The 20,044-nt window shown below is 45.4% G+C and overlaps 1 protein-coding gene across 2 annotated transcripts in view; it reads right to left on the bottom strand.

The window, feature by feature from the left end:
• Positions 1 to 2,451: 2,451 nt before the first annotated feature.
• The window catches only part of disp1 (dispatched RND transporter family member 1), a 79,964-nt gene continuing 62,371 nt past the window's right edge, over positions 2,452 to 20,044 (bottom strand). For both annotated transcript variants that reach the window (XM_022767369.1, XM_022767376.1), the window contains 8 exons: positions 10,719 to 10,748; positions 10,135 to 10,258; positions 9,763 to 9,890; positions 7,877 to 7,971; positions 7,098 to 7,195; positions 5,414 to 7,003; positions 5,057 to 5,320; positions 2,452 to 4,904 (listed from right to left, as the gene is read on the bottom strand). In XM_022767369.1, coding sequence (XP_022623090.1) covers positions 3,036 to 4,904; positions 5,057 to 5,320; positions 5,414 to 7,003; positions 7,098 to 7,195; positions 7,877 to 7,971; positions 9,763 to 9,890; positions 10,135 to 10,258; positions 10,719 to 10,748 — 4,198 coding nt within the window. In that variant the 3' untranslated portion in view covers positions 2,452 to 3,035. The remainder of the gene's footprint in view (positions 4,905 to 5,056; positions 5,321 to 5,413; positions 7,004 to 7,097; positions 7,196 to 7,876; positions 7,972 to 9,762; positions 9,891 to 10,134; positions 10,259 to 10,718; positions 10,749 to 20,044) is intronic.

The raw sequence follows: 20,044 nt of genomic DNA, 5'->3' as shown, positions 1-20,044 counted from the left end.
AACAGACACACATGCTTCTGAGATTCTCCCCTTGCAGGGAAATGTAATAAACCCAGCCCCATGGCCATAGTTAATATTTGACCTCTGTTTAAGCAAATATAATTACTGGGATGCTCACGCAAGCCTGAGTAGAGATCCTCCGGGGGGAAGTGGACTCGTCTTCACTGCAGTGATTGAGCGGAGGAGCAGAGTAAAGGCAGGGGGATCTGAGGCCGAGGGGAACACAAGTCTGAGCTGTACGAGCCAAAATAAGATCTTTCCTTCAACACAGGAGCATCAAACGAGCCCACTGTGGGTGGTTTACTTATGTAATGTGTTTTATACGACTTGTTTGTTTGTGGAAGTTTGTTTTTTTTGGGTAACGGGGTGTGACGGGGTTAAGAGGGAAAAAAAAAAAAAAGCACAGTGGTACTTTTCCTCCCTTCTCTGACACCGTCCACATGTTCCAACTGCTATTCTGAGCCAAAACGCATGGTGGAAACTAGCTTTTCACTTTGAAACTAACGTCTTGTGATGATGTTGATGGTGTTTCCGCAGAAGTGCCCCTCCGCAAACCACAATGTGAGAAGTGTCTGGGACGCAAGACGCAACATGAAACAGTAAATTTGAGATTTCAATAGTGAGAGGAGGAAGACTGCTGCTGAAATTCCACATCAAAAGACAATCATGAGAAATGTGGGATCTCTGGAGGATCTCACTCTGAATAACAGTAACAAGGAGCCAAAAAGAGATAATGAACTCAAGCTTCATGGTGTCCCAGTGTGAATCCCATCAGCCACAAAGAAAAAAGAAAAAGAAAAACCCCAGCTTACCAGTAGCCCACTGGGAGCAGATCGGCCTTCACATTCCTCACTGGAGGACAGACAGGGGGCAGAAAGACGACCAGAGGGGATGAGGACTGCTTCTTTTCCCAATGAACCTCTGAGGAAACAGGTGTTTTCTGCACTTTGGTTGGAATAGATTTAGTAGCAGAAAGAAAAAAAAGATGGAGAAAATGAAGGTGAAGGAAAGAGGAATGGTAAAAAAAAAAAAAAAAAGGGAGGGATATCTTGTCTACATCTAGAGACAATTCAATCAGGGACAGTCGTGACTTGCCGTGTGCTCCTCGGTGCTTGTGTGGAAAGCAGGAAAGAAAATAACCAATTGCAACTATTGAAGTAGCTACTGAGTAAATTACTTAAACTCCAGTTGCACCAGTGGAGCTCCACGGGTTGAGGACTGGTCATAATGGGCCACTGATTTTTGGCCACATGGGGGCAGCGGAAATAAGCTATCAACCTGTTAGCATACGGTTATCTATTCACAGTCATTTAAAGTCATGTGTTTAGTCACCTTAAGATTAAAGATTAAAGTCAAATAATGACTCTTCTTTTAGCCTTGTTTCATGAGTCTGCAGAGGATCTGGCATTTTAGCTTCTCTGAAACCAGCTTGTTAAATTTGGCTTTTAAAGCAGAGAGAGAGAGGAGGAGAGCCACATTAGTAAAGTCGTGGGCCCGAAAACCAAAACAATGAGCTGAAAGACACAAAAACTCAGTACAGTTGTGGAGAGCTGCAGACTCGGGGGGTTAATTCTCAGTAGGAGATTCTTCGCCATGAGCCAACATTAGTAATTTGATCCATTGTTACTGCAAAAATATTAATTACAGCTGCTTTAAAACAAAACATGAAAAGGCTCAGTTCTCCTTTAATCACACAATCGCTTGGAAAACGCTCACAGACAAACCACAGCCATAAATAGGTCTTGTTTGAATGTGCAAACAGGAAGAACATTCAGCAGATTTTGTTCCAATGTTGCCCAGGAAATATTACAAAAGAGTAACTCATTGAAAATATATATTTGTTAGACAAGCAAAACCACTGCTAATGGCAGCTGGGCTGTTTTCTTAGCGCTTTGTGCCAGAGTGTTGTCTCCCTGTAATTAAGGCTGTCTGCCTCAGCAGGCCTTAAAGCTCAGAGCACTTCTTTCACTTACATGTATTAAACCTCGCAGCACATAAGTTTTTTCTGCGGCCTGTCTCGAAAGAATAATTTTACGATCAGTTTTATCTTTTGATGCGATTCCCAAACTTCAACAGTTCCTGAGCAGAAATCCTGTTGATGTACTTTGACTGATGGGCTTGAGAAGATGAGATCTGTATCGCACCTAGTAATAAAATCTAATCCATTATTCTTGTGTAAATCAAGTCTACATGAGCCCTGAGAGCAGGCAGCCCGGCCCAGTTTAAATCCAGTCAACGACCTCAGGCCAGATGTAACAGATAGCACTGAAGGCGCCAGCAGTTATGAGACAATGAAACAGGTGTAGCACTGTTATGATTAAAGATATACCATCCTTCTTCCAGAGGAGCCTAATCTCATTTTATGGTCTGTGTGTGTGTGTGTGTGTGTGTGTGTATCAGGAGGAGCAGACAATGGCAGACAGCAGGACAATAGTGATAAAAAAAGACATTTTAATCATACAGTACATCTTTTATCTGAGGCGTGTGGCGACTTGAACACAAGAGCACACTGAGAATTCAACACTAGCTCCCACAAATACAAAAAAGTGTCAGGCAACAACTTTTTTTTTTATTTTTTTTATCAGCTTGTAAAATGTGGCACATTTTTGTTAAAGTTGATGTGATCATATCCGACGACATATATTTATAACTACACACAATATCACAATATTTACTGTACGATTTCCTGTCGGTGCAAATGGCTGCTGTACATTTAACACTTACGTTTGCAAGATTTCATGGAGATGTCTGTGTGAACAATGAAATAGCTTCATCAATAGTGTGTTTCATGTATAATCAAACAAATAATCTGGCATGTGAAGAACTGGTGAGTACGAAAAGAAAAATGTAAACAGAATATATTTAGTGGGTCCGTGCTGTTTTATGAAACACACTGAGGCACTTGGTCAGCAAACACATCCCAAACACTGTTTAATTGCACGGAAACATCGAGTGAGTCATTCCTTTTTTCTTTTTTTTTTTTGGATATTTGCTTTTTGTTCTGGACTGAGTTTTATTAAAATATCAATTTATCATCAACATAAGCTTTCAGAAGAAGGATTAGTGTTTATTGCAATAGGAGGCACGCTGGTTTCACTTTTTGGCACGTTAAACTCTGAAGCTGAATTGCACTTCACTTTCAATGTCCTGTTAAAACAGTACAGCTTCTTTGGAGAGGCGGAGGACGCCCGCTCACTTTTGGAGGTCCGCTTGCACTTTTTGACACTTTGCTCCCGTGTGACGGGAATACTTTCGAGCTTCTCCTGGTTGCCAGGGATTTTACAACAAGCATCCATTTGCGTTGTTGTTTCTGTGGTCGTGGCGGATACATGGTTATCACCACAACAACGGGCTCTGTCCTTCGCCTTCTGTCTCTCATGACAGGAAGTGTGTGACGAGCCCAGTGGGGGGGAGGGGCACCGAGTGTGAGGTTGTGTCGGGGCCGAGTTGCTGATATTTTGGCTACTATCGAGACTTGATTGACTCATTTCAGGTCTATGATCTTCCTCTGAGCCAGAGACTGGACCTGGACCTGGACCTGGACCTGGGCCTGGACCTGGACCTGGACCTGGAGCTGGGCCCGTGTCCCGGTTTGAAGGTGAGGTTGTGGATCTCTGTTCTCTGGCTGAACCAGCCTGCAGGTTTGCAGTATGGACGCAGTACTTCCTGAGATGGCAGCTGTGTGCAGGTCCCTGCCGGGGGGCCACTCTTCCCTGGGAACAGTGGTGGAAATGGGCGGGGGGACAGTGGATGTAGTGCATACGGCACTCCATGTGTGTGTAGACTGGGTCCAGGTTTGAAGATAAGAGGGAAGTACTCTGTTTGCACGGTGTGTTTCCTGAGTGAGGAAAGAGCTGAGGGGTGGGAGGACAGGAAGTAGAGTCCTGGGGAGGCTGAGCGCAGGAGTGGGGGGTCCACTGCTGAGGCAGGTGAGGAGGAGGGGGGTCCCCGCAGGTGCAGTTAGTGTTTTGAGAGTACTGGCACCTGGACGGTGTGCTCAGTGTGGCTACGAGCCCGTTCTCAGGACCGGCTCTGCCGGGCTCAGCTTTGCTCTTATAATGGATGTGTGAATAGGGGGCTGCGTGGTGGTGGGGGGGGATTCCATTATAAAGCTGAGTACAAACCTCGTGCTCCTCTCGAGGTTTGTCTTCAGCTTTCTGACTGGATGCCAGTGGCTCTAACTCATAGTGCTCCACCTGCCCGCCCCTGCCGTCCAGCTGGTACTTCGCCTGCCCAGAGCCTTTCCCTTGAGAGGAGGGGTTTGTGGCTGTGGCCTCGGAGAAGGCCTGGCACTGCAGCTTTTTGGGCAGGGGAATCTGGCCGCAGGTTCCCTGGGGTCCCAGGCAGCGGCACATGCACTGAAAGAAGAAGGTAGCGAAGGCCCAGCTGATGCACATGATCAGCATCATGAACGTGCCCAGCTGGGTGTAGGCTAACACGGTTGAGGGCATCATCATGGCCCCGGCAACAAAGGTGGTCAGTGCTGCCATAGCGATCGCAGAGCCCATGCGGCTGAGGGAGAAAATCACCTTCCCCTCGCGGTCGGGCTCTGGAGCGAGCCGGTACGCCACGCCATAGTGGACGGCGAAGTCCACGGACAGACCCACGGCCACAGAGATGGTGACGGACTCCAAGACGTTCAGCTCCCAGCCCAGAAGCACCAGGGAGCCGACGGTGACGAATATGGTCCCGGCAATCGACAGGATGGCGTACAGGCTGATGATGACGTTCCAGGTGGTCAGGAGCATGACACTGAAAGCCACAGCCACTGACAGCGCCATGGCAACCAGAGTGCCATCCGACAGGCTGTCCTGCAGGTCGTAAAACTCCAGGTTGCTGACAAACCAGCCGTGACTCAGGCCTGCGGGGGCGAAGCGCAGCTCCTCCGTGATCCAGGCGTCCACCTGAAAACACAATCGCAATCGTTAAAAGTCGGGAGAATTAAAGCAGGAACAAAACTCACCCTGTAAGTAAAGCAAAACCAAAAACACTCTCAGCCAGCACAAATTATGGAGAGACAATTTAACATATAATATGAAATACTTTGCGCCTTTACCTCGCGGTAGAACTGGTACATCTTCTCGTAGGCCAGTGTGAAGAGATAGGTACTCTGGAACTCTAAAACTATGGCTCTGATGGTGTCATTGATATCGAATCGAGGTCCAGGGGTCTTGCTGTCCAGATGGTAGTTAGTGCTCCGATCCAGCTCCATGATGGCTCTCTTGATGCACAGCTCAAAGACATCAGGCCTGTAGGGGAAGGTGGACTGACTGCAGCAGGGGTAGACGGAGCCCTCGCCGCAATCCTGGTTGTCCATCCACTGTTAAAATCAGGTAAAAAAAAAAAAGAAGAAAAGTTGATTACATCCAGTGACACTTAAATATTAAAGTTGGCTCTATTTAATGACTCTGACCTGTTTGAACGTCTCGATGAAGCAGCTGGTGAAGTCCTGCTCCTCCGACTGAAAGACAAAACTCTGGTTCCTCAGCTTCTGGCAGAAGTTGAGGATCCACAGCTGAGACGCTGGACTGGAAATGTTGAAGCTGCTATCCAGCATCAGCTTTCCCTTGTTTTTGGGGTTCAGGGGGTCGCCGTTATCCAGAGGCGTCACGCCCCAGATGATCGTTATTGGCATGTGGAGGTCCTCGCCGTGGTGAACCCTCTCGAACATGAAGAGCTTCTTGTACTCTGCGTCGTAGCGCTCGAACGGGTGAGAGGATCGGAACACCTGGAACTCCGCCAGCTCCAGAGACGGGAGCTTCATCTTTGGGTTGACGCACACCACGTAGGCCCCGCCCACTGTGATGGCGAGGAACCAGAAGAGCCAGAGGTAGCGCAGCTTGATGACAATGCAGGGTAGCACCTTCTCAAAGAAGATCCTGGACGCCTCGGAGACGGTAAACAGGCATTTGCTGGCCTTCTGACACAGACCCGCCCAGAACGTCCGCGTGCAGTAACCTCTCTGCTGGTGTGGAGGCTTGGAGCAGGTGAACATGTTAGGCAGGTAGCGTTCATGCAGCACCACCACCGCCGGGAGCCACGTCACCATGAGAATATAGTTGACCAGAATGGCGGTCCCAGCGTAGACGCCGAAACAGCGTATGGCGGTGATGTTGCTGACGTAGTTGGCGTAAAAAGCTGCGGCGGTGGTGAAGCTGGTGACGAACATAGACAGGGCAGCGTGTTGCAGCGTCACACTGACCGTCTCCGCCAGCTCAGCGTGGGGTTTATCAAACTTAGTGTAGTTCCACACATCGCAAAGCACGAAGGCGTCATCCGCACCGATGCCGACCAGGATGATGAGCGCCGTGAGGTTCATGAAGGGGAAGAACTCAAAGTTGAAGACCATTCGGTAGAGAAAGTAAGACACAATCAGCGAGCTGATGATGGCTATTATTGTCATGAGCGTGATGAAGACTGAGCGCGTGTACACACACATGACCAGCAGGACGATCACTATGGCTATGGCGGGGTACACCGTGTCTGTGAGGAGGTAGTCCTGAAAGAGGTCGTGTTTGATGCCGAACTCGATCCCTGTGACGGTGGTGACGCCGTCTGACGAGTTCCAGTTCTCAAAATTGTCCAAGTAAATGTTCATCATGGACTCTCCTTTCTCCGTGGGGGAGAAGAGCATGCTGTACTTCAGCACAGGCGGAGGAAGCTCCAGGCTCTTGGGACTGAGGAAGTCCTTGTCCACCAGGAAGTGAAGGATTTGGTAGACGGCGTTGTACTTGGTGCACTTGCGGGGAACACTGGCACACTTCAGCTGGTCTTTCCGGCGCAGGGTCATGTCCCAGCAGTCGGGCCCCAGTGTGCCATTGTGGTAGTACTTGGCACACGAGCGCAGGATCTTGAGCGTGTGCGACACGTCGCGCTCGGTGATCTTCTGGCAGGACGACCTGTTGGTGAGGACGGCAATGTAGTTACCGAGTGTCCAGCTGGGGCAACAGGAGGCGTCATTGGTGCGCTGACAAAGACTCCAGTAGTCACGGTGGGAACGCACCTGTGGACAGAGACAAATAATCAGCACACAGGAAGGATCAAAAAGAGCAGACAAAGCCCTGATGACTGAGGTTTGTCCTGCTCCACATACGCACCCTTGTGTTGTCCAGATTGCACATTGACTTGATGGCCTGAATACTCCAGAGGTTCTTCCCCTCAGCTGATGCGAACACCAGTCGAGAGTAACTGTCACCTGCAGAAAGAAAAAAAAAGTTTTATTACTTAAAGTAGAAAACAAGATTTCCTGAAATAATAAAAGTTGGGAAATATGAGGCAAAGACATTTATACCATCAGTGCGGCGAAGAACCGGCGGCTGAAAACGGGTTCATACTAATGTGACTTATTTTTGGTGGATTGTGTATTTTTCAATCTCTTCTTATTTCCAATCAAAGTACACGACCTATTAAAAGATTAGCTGTTGCTTGCCTGTTTTCCCTTTACGCTAGTTTCTACAATTTCTATTATACTGAGATTAATTAAAGATTAAAACTCCGATACAACGTGCAGACTGCTCTCCACCAAGGAATGGTGGTTGCTAGGAAACCTAATCCTCTGACCTGAACGTCTATCGCTCCACCTTACTTTGTGCACTGGCTCGAGATGATGTTATTTACTGTACAAATGGAAAGACTGTGCGTGCAGAAGCCAAATAAAACGACAGATTCGAGAGAATATGGACGCCTTCTCCACACGCTGGTCGTGTACCTGGCAGCAAGTAGTCAAGTAAATTATCTTATTATCTTATCCCGCTCATGTGACACGAACACTGCAATCATATTTTGACAGATGGCTTATTTATGGTGTGTTATCTTTTTCATTTCAGTTTTCCCCATCATCTGGTTTAATGTGTCTGTGTATGATTCAGAAACTTACCTGGCACATCACAGAAAAACTCTTTACTGAAGTCCCACTCTGCTTGCCGTTTGTCTCTGTCATAATGGTCTTCGGGCCACCTGGGCTCTTGGTGACTGCGAAAACAATAAAGTTTGGCACATTGAACAAAACTTGAACGTGTGGTTCTGTTAAAATCAGCCACAAGAGCGACATTTAAAAAGCTGGATGTGTGGGGAAGAGAGTCTATTTTTGGTTTTTCTTACATTGGTGGAATATATTTTAGATAAATTCAATTATGTTAAAGATGAAAATACCCCCCTTAGAAAATGGTAAAGGCCACAGCTACTAATCCAAACCCAGGAAGAGGCTGTTTGGTGAATTATGAAATCATGCAAACAGTGAACAGAGATGTTGCTGTGTCCGAGGCTGCAGAGTCAGCATGATACTAAATGAAGGAAGCAGATTTGAAGCTCGGTGATGAAATAAGCAGCAGTAATTATTGCTCCCTCCAAAACCAGATGAATGGTTCTCTACAGTACGGGGGATACTCCAGTCATTATTATAATAATCATAATACTGGCTGTGATTGAGCGTGGAGGGCTGATTGTGTCTCTGGAGTGTGTGCGCTGTATATGTTGTATAGGATGTGGCAATAGTTAGGTAGTATAGTGTCTACATGCCAGTGTTTCAAGTGAAGATTATGCTTCAGCCTTCCTGTGTGTGTCACATCCTCAGCTACAAACAGGAAGGCAGAGCAATCAGGTGGCTGTCAGACGGAGACTGAGGGGGTTGACAGACAGAGGGGATGAGGCAGGGAGGCTTGCTGACAGCAGCAGAGGCCTCTTGTGCGCCGTGCACATGTAAGTAGACAATTACATCTGCAGACAGACATGTGGAGCGAGACAGGGAGGAAGACAAAGACAGACACAGACACAGCAGGGGGGGAGACGAGAGAGAGAGAGAGAGAGAGAGAGAGGAAGGTCTGGGCTGCAGCTGAAAGGATCCATTTTCTAATCAGTCAAGTGGAGCTGCAGTTTTTAGAAGTTCTAATCTTAGCCACGAGGATAAAATCTGATTCAGAGGGCTGTGACCTCACTGCGATGTCAACGTCATTCATCCGAGACAACTGCTATGATATCAGTGAGACAAAGCGAACACTTAAAAGCCGAACGCTCAAAGACAAAAACAACAAAAAATATTCTGGCATCAATAATGGTTGTGCTTAATTAGGTTGCATTAGGCTAATTAGCTCCCGCAAAAGGGGGTCACCGTCTGCATACTTGATTTAGCACAGGTTTGATGCTGGATGCTCTTCCTGACGCAGCCTGGGTTCGAGGGGCTCTACAACCAGAGCCATGGCTCCCCTGGTCGGTTCTGCTTAATTATACTCGCTTAAATAAAAGGAAAAACCAAATATATGCAACAGCTTTGGAGCAGAGAATGAAAGGCTGGAGAGCGAAACAGAGTCACAGAGACGTAAACATGCAAAGACCTGCTCTTGATTAGTGAACTCACTCCCACCGGCAGGAGACAGACGATGACCTTGTGGATGGACAGATCTCTGCATCGCGCCCCTTTTCTTTCAGGAGGGGATTCAGACCTTTCAGCGTGTCTGTCAACAGTATCCTTCAACTCCTCCGGCCCCCTCCTCCCCTCTCACCCATCTAATACCCTCCCTCCCCCTCCACCTCGGTCTCCCACCCTCATCCCGCAGTCTTCAGTGGGAGATGTGAAAGTTTGAGTTGGCACGAGGAGACTATTATTAAATAACCAGATATTAAAAATCATATGTTTGGTCCATGAATAAAAAATAATATTGTACTCTCCTGGACTCTCTGTCTCTGTCTGTCTTTTATAAATGCTTTCAAAAAGGAATTTAAAGAAACCACAGCGTGTGGACAGTGTAAGGGATGTAGTGAAGTTACTTTTTCGCCTGCTCGTCAGCATATTTGAAAGGGTAGTTGGCCAGTGTGGCTTTGTAGCCTGTGTTCTTCACCATGTTGTTCCATGTGACCAGTCGCTGGCCAATGGCTGTTCCCCGCGGCTCAAAACCCTTTGGGGAGGAGAGAGAAGGACACAGGTTATGAATGAATCTTCGGTATAAACGGTTCTTTAATATCCATGACATCAATGATTTTTCAAAGCTTTTGGGCTGAAGTCAGTTTGTTCTCCCAGTTAACTCGACCACACATCCTCAGTATTTCACATCTGGGACCAGGCTGGTTATTTAGAAGCTTTGTGTTGACAAATGATGACATTTATCCAGAAAATAAAAGCATCATGGGTACTGTACTCACCAGCAGCGGGTCAGAGAAATCAGGGAGGTCGGGCACAAGGACGCCCACTAGGGCACACACCACAATGAGCACTGTGCACACCCCCAGCACCACCACCGGCCAATCAGCTATCAGCTCAGCATAGCTGGAACAAGACGGAGACTTAAAGTTAGTGAAAATAACGATAGAAAGGAGACATGACAAGATCTTTCTTGATAAGCTGTAGTGTCAGCGGCAGTCTCAGGTTTTGTCTCAGTCTCCATCTCTATGCAAAAGATGACATACTTGAGATTTTGCAACCCCCAAACCTCTGTGACAGCCTGAAAAAGTCTTAATCTTCTATTAAACAGTCTCCTGGATTAGAGTGAAGACAGCAGCATTTACTGCACTGTAATGGAGACATGAGAAGATCTAAACTGCTGGTTAACAAAGGCCAGGTACACAGAGAGACACACAACTCTCATCGATAACGCTCATGACTCACTACTGAGGAATGATAGCTCCACAGGAGCAGTGATGGATGGATGACAGGAATAAAGGGAGGAGGAGGAGGAGGAGGAGGAGAGAGATTTTGCTATCCAGAATCTGTTTTTGGCAGGTCTTACCTTTTCGGGAATCGAAAGGGCCTTGCGGGGCTGAAAAACAAAAAGAGGGAGATAAATCAGGTTTATATTTTCAAGTCAAAGCAGAAGCCAATCGAAAACAGATTCCTGAGCAAGAGTGGACATCTTTCCTTCATGATCTGCTGGATTTCTTTATCCAGCTGCAGCAGCACACACCTTGAGTACTGGACCACTGAAAACATTAAAACTGACGTGGCTGTCAAAACCACTTTCCACTGAACGTATCATAACAGTCTTTGCAAATTCCTTTCAGATGTGACAGACAGTCTTTCTTCTGTTTCTAATAAACATGAGCCACACACAGACAACCTATGACACACGCAAGAAATAAACATTCACAACACGATGGATGCCGGCTTCGGCCGAAATAAAGCCCCAACAGCATTTTTTTATTCTGAAGCTAAACCTATGAGACGACACAAGCACAGCGACCTCACGAAAGCCTTTTCAAACTACTCAATAAATCAAAGATCAATCAATAAAGAGATGCGACACACTCAGCCACACCAGCTATCGTTACACACACACAACGACACTTTCTTCTGATGAATCCTATCCTGTAATCAGGCCAACTGATACTGGCAGGTCTGAGCCACACACACACACAATGCGGTTAGCCCAGAGACACGCCACTACACACACACACACACACACACACACACACACACACACACACACAGAGGCTTATGAAGCCTTCAGCTGCTCGAGATCTATCTGGACTTCTCGTTAGCTCCTCCTGGGAGCGATGGGGTAGCGTCCGGTATGCCGTGAGCAAGCGAACGCCCCGGGTGGAGGCAAAAGAAGAAGGGAAGAGGAGGAAGTAGGAGAATCAGATATGGCCATGTGATCACAGCAGGGTTGCAGGGGATAAATAACACAGGTCAAAAGGGTCAGGGGGGGAGACACAGACGAGTGTGTGTGAGTGGAGGGTGACAAAAAAGTAGATAATATTCTTCAAGCTGTGGGAGCGGGTCGTCCAATACTCAGAAAGACGGTGCTTCGATTCCCGGCTCGTCCACTCCGCATTTTAAAGTGTCCTTGGGAAAGATACCGAACCGCAAATGTGTGAATGTGTGTGTCTGGTAGAAACGTGTTACACATGTAGGAGAAAGCACTGTATATGTGTGAATGTGGCGTCCATTGTAAAGTGCTTTGATTGGTTGATAAGACTAGATAAGTGCTACATGAGTCTTGTTTTGGCTCTTATCTCGTGACTAAATTAATCATGAGACGAGGTGCTAAACAGTCCTCGACCTTGATGCTCAGTGTAGGTATTTTCAGAGGCAGAGGTTTTAAAGTTGATTAGCAGAGGGGAGAGTTGAGTCTCCACTGTGACGCCATTAATAACCAGCACAGACAAAGGGCAGAGGGAGCAGATGGACCACTCCAATTTTCAGACAAACCTCATTTGTAAAGATAAATGTTCTGCTTTAATAGCCTTAAATAAACGCTAAAAGCTTTTTTTTTTCAGAACAGGAAGTGAGGGTCGAGGTCGCTCTCTGCCACAGCCAATTAGGTCATTAGCACTCCGGACATTTGCACTGTGATTTAAGCAATCTGTCCAGAGGGGTCTGTCCACAGAGGTTGTTGTATTTTGGCCTGTTTTTCCGTCAAAGTCTTTTGGAATGTTATAATTAGTGGTAATGGGAAGCACAAACTAACTGGAGCTATTGGCAAGGAATTTTACTCCACGGGGGCGGGTCGAAGGAAGGCAGTAAATCCCTTTTAAAGATTCACTGGACACATTAACATGACAGCCAGATGTCAAGTGGCACAGGTTTAGAGCGCAGTCTCAAAATACAAGTGCACACAAAAAACACACACACACACACACACACACGCAAAGTAGGGATCAGTTTTCCAACTCTGGAGATGCATATGTGAAATATATTTAAGTTTGTTTTTTTAATTATAGATTAGAATCATGCTTTTTTTGGACTCTAGCGTTGGGAGACTTATTCATGCTCTTAAGCATTGAATTATTCATGATTTCTGAAATTACTGAGTTTTTCTGAGGCGGACTTTTAAAGTGACCTTTACCCCGGTTTAAACCAACAATGCCTAATGAAAACCACATTTCCCCTGCCCTTCTTTGAACTAGTAGCCAAGGGAAAACTCTGTATTGCTAATGTAATTCTTTTCACTGTGCTCTGTCTCTTGGCTTTCCATGTATGGCCAGGAACTGCAGACCTCGGGACAGAGATATGGCCCAAAAATGGGGGAGCCGAGTTATTGGAAATAGTTGGAAAGGATTCATAAAAGTGCTTTAAGGCGTATCTATTTGTCTGCTTAAAGTCTGTTTTGAATTTTGGTCTGTGGCGCTCTAATCTGCATGCATTTAAGCCAATTGGAAAGATGCGGAGCATACCTGAGTCGGCCATTTGGCTCCAGAAGTTTAAACGACAAAGATGAGGCAGTTCAAGAATCCATCAATTCAACTGCAATAATTTATCCTGCTATCATAAAACTCAGGTGACCTTTTCGTAGCAATTTCAGGCGATGAATTCAAGATTTAACAAGCGGGAGATCAATCTCCGTTCCTGAGACTTTTATTTCGGCCTCAATCTGAAGTCTATAAAAAGGAAGCGAGGATACAACACCATCACACCTTGTGCACATTACAAAAATAAATGAAGGGGGTAAAGAAAACGGCAGGTGGTGGTGTGGCTGACGGTTAGCACCAGAGAGACGTCGTGTTGACTGATGATCACAGAGGCTCTAAATTCAGCAGGATGACAACCCACAGCGTCAGGTTTCCTCCCTGACTCTGATCACTTCTACTCATGACAGCTCTAAAGCAAACTTAAAATGCAGACACACACTCTCTCAGTCTCTCTATCCAACTTTCTCCCCCTCTCTCTCTCTCTCTGTCTTCCCACTCCTCTCTCTTCCTTTCCTTGGCTCCTGCCTTCTCTCATATTACCCTCCGCTCCCGGCCCAGAGTAACCTTTCAGTGTTATTCTATTTACCAGAGGGAGAATGTTTCTGGATCACTGGGCTAATTAATAAGGTAAACACAGACCACCAGCCGCTCACTCAGCACTGTGCTGACAGAGGAGAGAAACACAGCAGCAGTTGGGGGCTGAGTGTGATTGAGAATAAGCCATGTGTACGAGTGTGTCTGTTTAAACGCCGAACAAGCTGCGCAATTTTTTTGGGGGGGGGGGCGAAAGTTGACGATCGTGAGCGAAACGTGGTGAAATCTACTAAATGGCGGCTGAACATCGCACCGTGAGACATGTACAGCGATGACTTCCATCCAGAGCCGCGGTACAGTAGTAGCATCGTCCGATGACGTCTAAAGACAAAACGGTTTATAGCTCATTTTTTGGCCAGACTTGACGACTGGGTGAAAAACCCCGCTTGCATAGAGAGGTGTGAGTCCATGAATCAAACACCACACACACTTTTGCACAGTCTCCTCTTGAAGGATTTCATTGTGTCGCACTCGCTTGTACACCATTAAAGTGACATTAAATAGTCAGCGTTTCCCCTACATAGTTTCTGCTTAGGCAGCCCGCCCAGGTAGATAAAATCACTCGGTCTTTCATTACAACACCTTTTTATTTTTTTCACTCTTTCTTGAACACACACCCGTCCGAGTTGCGTGCGCTGCAGTAACTGTGTGTGGACTAGAGGGTTCTCTATGTGCAGCCGCCTAGGTAGCCTCTGTTTAGGGAACATCTGTAAATTGCAGCATCTATCAATAGTCTGCATGTGAGGTGTTGAGGGAACATCTGTAAATTGTATAATCTGCCAAGAGTCTGAGTCTACATGTGAGGTGTTCAGGGGAAACCTTTAAATTGTAGCATCTACCAATAGTCTGCATGTAAGGCGTTAAGGGAACATCTGTAAATTGAAGCTACAGAAAATAACCCGGGTTTCACTCTCCACCTCTAAACTGTATGAGTCCCTACACGCACATCGGTCACACGCTCCACCACCCATCACCGCAAGTAAATTTCTCAGCCGGCTGGAAACACTGGCAGTAGCAGAAATCTAGTAGAGAAGTTCAAAACTTGAATACTTTCACACCTCCGCACATCTGGCCGATCAAAGCGTGAAATGGGTATAAATGTTGGGACTGTCAGTTTTGGAAAGTTACCAAAATTGTGAGACGCAGCCCCTCCAGTTGTGGAGTTGGAAAGGTGTCGGGGAGGGGGGGGTGCGAGACAAGGTTCGAGAATACAACAAGCACTTTGTTCGAGCATGCTAAAGCATTTTGCTACAAAAGCCAACTTGTGTCTAAATCTCAACAGAACTAGACACTTTGCACCAACTTTTCTAAAACAGAGCTGGAACTCTAGCAAAGAAGAAAACCTTTAGGTATCACTCCCATTATTGCTTTTTGTTGTACCTTATTTTTATTGTAGTGCTATGATTAACCAGGTCTTCATCACACAATCTGAAATATAACAAGGAGATGTGTGAAAATATATCCCTGAGAGATCAGTCTGTAAATGTGTGAAGGGGATGCGACACCTTGTACGTACACGGCATAGTAGTAGTCATAGCAACAGCAGGAAATGTTTGTCTAAATTCATTCTGTCACTCTATCTTCCTAAGTCAATATTTTGGTTCTTGAACAACAAAAAATGAATTAAAAAAAACATACACCTGAGTAAATGTAAATGTGACCATACTTGCCCATGAATGTGCACGTGTGTGTTATTGAACATGAGTGTATATATCTGTGCCAGGTGGGGGTGGCTGGGGTGGTGGGGGTTAACTTTCAACAGATGGGTGGATAAATATTTCATGGACAAGGCCTTCATGTCTGAGCAAGAGCAATTAGTGTCAACCGTCAGGCTGCTGGGTCTGCCTTGCCCTGATTAGTGCCTCGCTGGAACGCTACACACAATTAGAGGCTCGACCTAGCCGTGAAATAGGCCCAGGCTACCGGCGCTCCAATCCAGATGACATCATGAGACTAGTTAGGCAGAAAAACACCGTGCGCTGTGCCTGATAAGTAGTTGCGTGTGTGTGTATATTTACACAGAGTCTCTTATGGCTAAAGCAGAATACTGAGAGGAATATTAACAATCCCCCAAAGTGAGGCTGTGTGTACGGTAGGATGACATTAACACGACTGTAAATATTAAATAGACCCATAGGGGGTAGAGGATAAAACTACATCAGAGCTAATGGTTTGTGAAATAGAAGCAGTTTAATAAATAAACTTAATGTTTGAATGAGAAGTGTTAAAGTTTGAGTATATGTAAACGACATAATCTAAATAGGGCTGAAGCTAAAGTAGCTAATGTATCAGCGTTTAAAGTAGCATGGGACAAGTGAGTTTTGTCTGTCATAAAAGCCTGTAAATGAATTAAGATGAAGCGATAGTTAGCAGAGACGTGTTTCTGTAAACAGGTAATAAAATTCAACAGTGTAAACACTTTTATAGCTGTAACTCAACAGACAAGAGCAATAGCCAATAAGAGTGTCCAAAGAAGTGCTATAAAGTGGACACTTAGTGTATCCAAAAGGCTTCCAATGTTTTCCCCAACACACTTCTCCACACCGTTCCCACCTCAAGTATGTGACAGATAGAAATATATGAGAAACAGTTTTCTCAGGGATCGATTGTGAAGACCACTATTGGGATCAGTGTTGATAATAAGTTACAGCGAACCTCGACGTTCTGAGGCACGTCAAGCTCCAGCAGTAACACGGTGTGATTCACAGGGCATCACGTTTCTAACAGGCTTCCAATAAACATTGGATCAGGCCTGTGCTGTTTAAACACAGAGTTTAAATGGAGGTCAGCTGGGGACTCTCTCTCCTCTCATTATCACATGGCGGGGAAACACAACCGGACACAACCAGACACACGTTTGTGCGGAAAAAAAGTGTATTAACTGTTAAACAGTGGAACTTCTGTTCTGTCGTGTGTAAATTTGGGTAGATTTTCATATATTAGTCATGTCTGGATGTTGCATGTTACGCCTTCAGTGGTATGAATGTTGTCAAGTTTCACAGCGGAAAACAAATACCCTTTTTACACCAAAAGCAGCAGGTATAAACAATTTTTTTTTTTTTTAAAACGCGGGTAAACCTGCTAAAAAAAAAGTCGATTAACACCTTTTACACTTGCCTGTTGAGTTCATCTTTCTGTTCCACACACAAACTGCAAGGAGTAATGTCATCACATGCAGTTACAGAGCACACACACAAAAGGCACGAGGGAGACAGAGAGAGCCGTTAGCCACGGTGCAGACTCTCACCCTCGTGTGTGTGAGCTCCTGTATGTGTCGGAGCCTCCGCATGAGACGCTTCAATCGATGATTGTGGATTTTAGAAACGTATTTCGGGGCTGCAGCTCACTCTCTTTCATCCCCGGTGCGCAGTGTAGCTGCTGTGCTTCTGGTTTAACAGCGCCGTGCTGGACAGGTGTCTACGGTGTGTGTATGTGTGTGTGTGTGTCTACATGACTGCCAACTGGAGCCAGAGCCAATAAATGCCTGCTTAATTTATTATTTTAAAATGAAGCTATTAATTGTTTGAAAAAAAATATCCATGACAAAAATAGAAGAAGAAGAAAAAAAAAGAGGAAACCTGCACAAATAAGAAGCTGAAACTAGGGAATGCGTGGCCTTTTCTGGTTGCACCTGCCATTCCCCTGAATTCTTGGGAGGTGAAATACGGCCGCGCACAAATTCCTCAGGTACAGGCAGGACTTGAGCAGTATAGCCAATAGTTACAAGCTGTCAGTCAGCGCGACGTCTTTATTAGGGCTGTTCCACGTCTCATCTTTATGACTTAAAGGGGGAGAGTCACATGGTACAGGGTCAGGATTCTGTGCTTTTAAAATCCATAGTTATAATAATTTATGTGATTAGTACAACTTTCTACTAAACATCAGAAAAAACAAAAAAAACTGTCAGTAATTGGGGGAGGAGAGTATCGGCAGGAATCTGTTCCAGATGAACGTATGAATGTGCCTGGACCGACCTTACGCTGCACGGCTGAGTATAACTGTAAACAAGCCAACTTTACGTGGGCATGTGTGGTCAGCGAGAGCAGCAGGCTTTCCTCCAAGACCTCCAGAGGTGGAACCAATGGTTCACACCTGCCGCTGCACCAGACACCCTTTATCTTCTGGTTAGTACGGCTTGCTTGAGAAAGACGCGTATAACGGACGTGCACAGCGATGGACACGGAGCAGGACTTTTGAAAAGAAAAAACAAAACGTTTCTGGCTCAGACCACAGCGCAGAGCCTCACGTCTCCAGATACAAAGCTCATTTATTTGAGACGGTGTATTCCCCCTTTTTAAAGCCAAGGCTCCGTGTTAAAACAAGATGAGTCATTAAATTAAAAGGGTTTGTGTAAACTGAGTGCTTCACCATGAATAAAAGAGCAAGGTACGTGTCGAGGCAAAGACGGCATTTCTAATTCGAGAGACAATTTAGCCAGTGATCTGTCCCAAGTCTTACCCATACATTAACATGTGGGCAGCAAAACCATAATGTTTTTATAAACAGGTGAGAGACACATGGCAATGAACCCTGTGGATAAAAAAAAAGGGCATGACTCCTTCCTGGCACGGCCAATACAAACTACGTCAAAGCTAAAAATCATCACTTTAACCTCAAAGTCACAGTCTTTCTTTCATTTGAAATAAATCATATTGAAGCCAAAATAATAAACACATTACTGTCAAAATACTTGTGGATTTCATTGCCATAAATTCCCTCCAATGTCTAATTCCCGGATCCTGTGCTGACATATGATCTCAGCCTGTAGCTTCACTCTGTTTCTTTGATGTCATTCAGTAGCAGACGAAGTAGAGAAAGAAAAAGGGCGATGTCAATTTTCTTTTTTTATAGAAGGTCCATTTTTCACTCTGCACCACTATTCTTACTCCATTATTACCTCATCGCACCGCACCATCAATCTATTTCCCTCTGTGCTTTTGTTGTCGTAGCTTTGTCTGACTGTGGGCCATGTGAGGACATGATAGCTGCAGGGTCACTGTTTCTTCTCTTTCCCTTTCTCGGGCACGCCCTTTATGTGCTAGCATTTTTTTTTTTCCACTGATTTTTTTTTTCCTCTTATTTTTCCCCCTTTTCTGCTTTTTGAGTTGTGACATCCGAGGTTTAGCTGCTGATCTAAAGACACCTGGTGTAGCTGACGGTTGCTCCAGCCTCAGTTATCTATAGTAGCTTAAACAAACATTAACTGTATCTAATAAAGGAGGAAATAAAACAAAGATGGTTATTTTGACCAAGACGATTTCAGTAAACCTGCCGATAGCTGAGGCCCTGAGGCCGGCAGCCTTAATGATGATGGCCGAGTCAAAACCTGTCCTCCCTACTCCCTCAGAGAGAGTGTGTGTGTGTGTGTGTGTGTGTGTGTGTGTGTGTGTGTGTGTGTGTGTGTGTATGTGTGTGTGTGTAAGGAAGGGAGTGCACTGGGGGTGGAGGGGTTTGGAAAATTCCAAGTAGAAGTTCACAAAGTGCAGCAGAGGAAATACAAGTACAGAATAAATAGTGTTTCATAAGAAACTTATTGTTTATCTAAAAAAATTCTTAGGATCTGTTAGTGTCAAACAAACATTAATATGAATGTGATGGTGTATATACATATATACAGTATATATATAAACTATATATACCTTAAAACTCACCAACAGCTACAAGTATTGCTGCCTTATCCACCGGTCAATAAACTAACTCACGGGCTAGCCACCAAAGTGACGCAGTGGAGCAACGACAGGTTCACAACCTCCTCAGAGCATCTGACATCAGACGGTCTACGGATTACATTCAAATTAGTTTGAGTGAATTACGTGTCAGTTCAAATTTGTTCAAACTTGACTTTTCTGAACAAGTGACAGCTCCAATCTGCTGCATATACAACTGGTACAAACCAGTGAAATCCAAGTGCAGCGATGATGACGGGGATAACCCCGGTCTCCTTTGAAAAGTAACTCTTGCCTTGCTTATTTCCCTTGACATAAAAAGTGAATATAAAGCCTGTTGTATAGAAGTCGAACCTTTGGTGTGGAAAACACTTTGGAGCCATAGCCGCCAGTCTGAACCAACTCTGTGTCAACAGCTGTTGCAGTGATCTGGGAATGCTGAAACCCTTTGCACAGATAGAATCAGCAGACTTGCAGCTTTCAAACACTGTATAATTTGTCAAGGTTGTGCGACTGAGGAGTCCAGGACGGACCTAAACACAACTAAAGTAGTGCTACCAAGGCCAAAGGGTCCCACAGGTGGACATTTTCAACACGTGAACTTGGACTACGGGAAGCTGTGATGAGCATTTCTTACTTTTTTCTGACATTTTATTGACTAAACG

This window comes from Seriola dumerili, unplaced genomic scaffold (assembly GCF_002260705.1).
Source record: "Seriola dumerili isolate Sdu_G_001 unplaced genomic scaffold, Sdu_1.0 BDQW01000025.1, whole genome shotgun sequence".
Lineage (NCBI taxonomy): Eukaryota > Metazoa > Chordata > Actinopteri > Carangiformes > Carangidae > Seriola > Seriola dumerili.
This window is presented reverse-complemented; position numbering and strand designations above follow the sequence as displayed.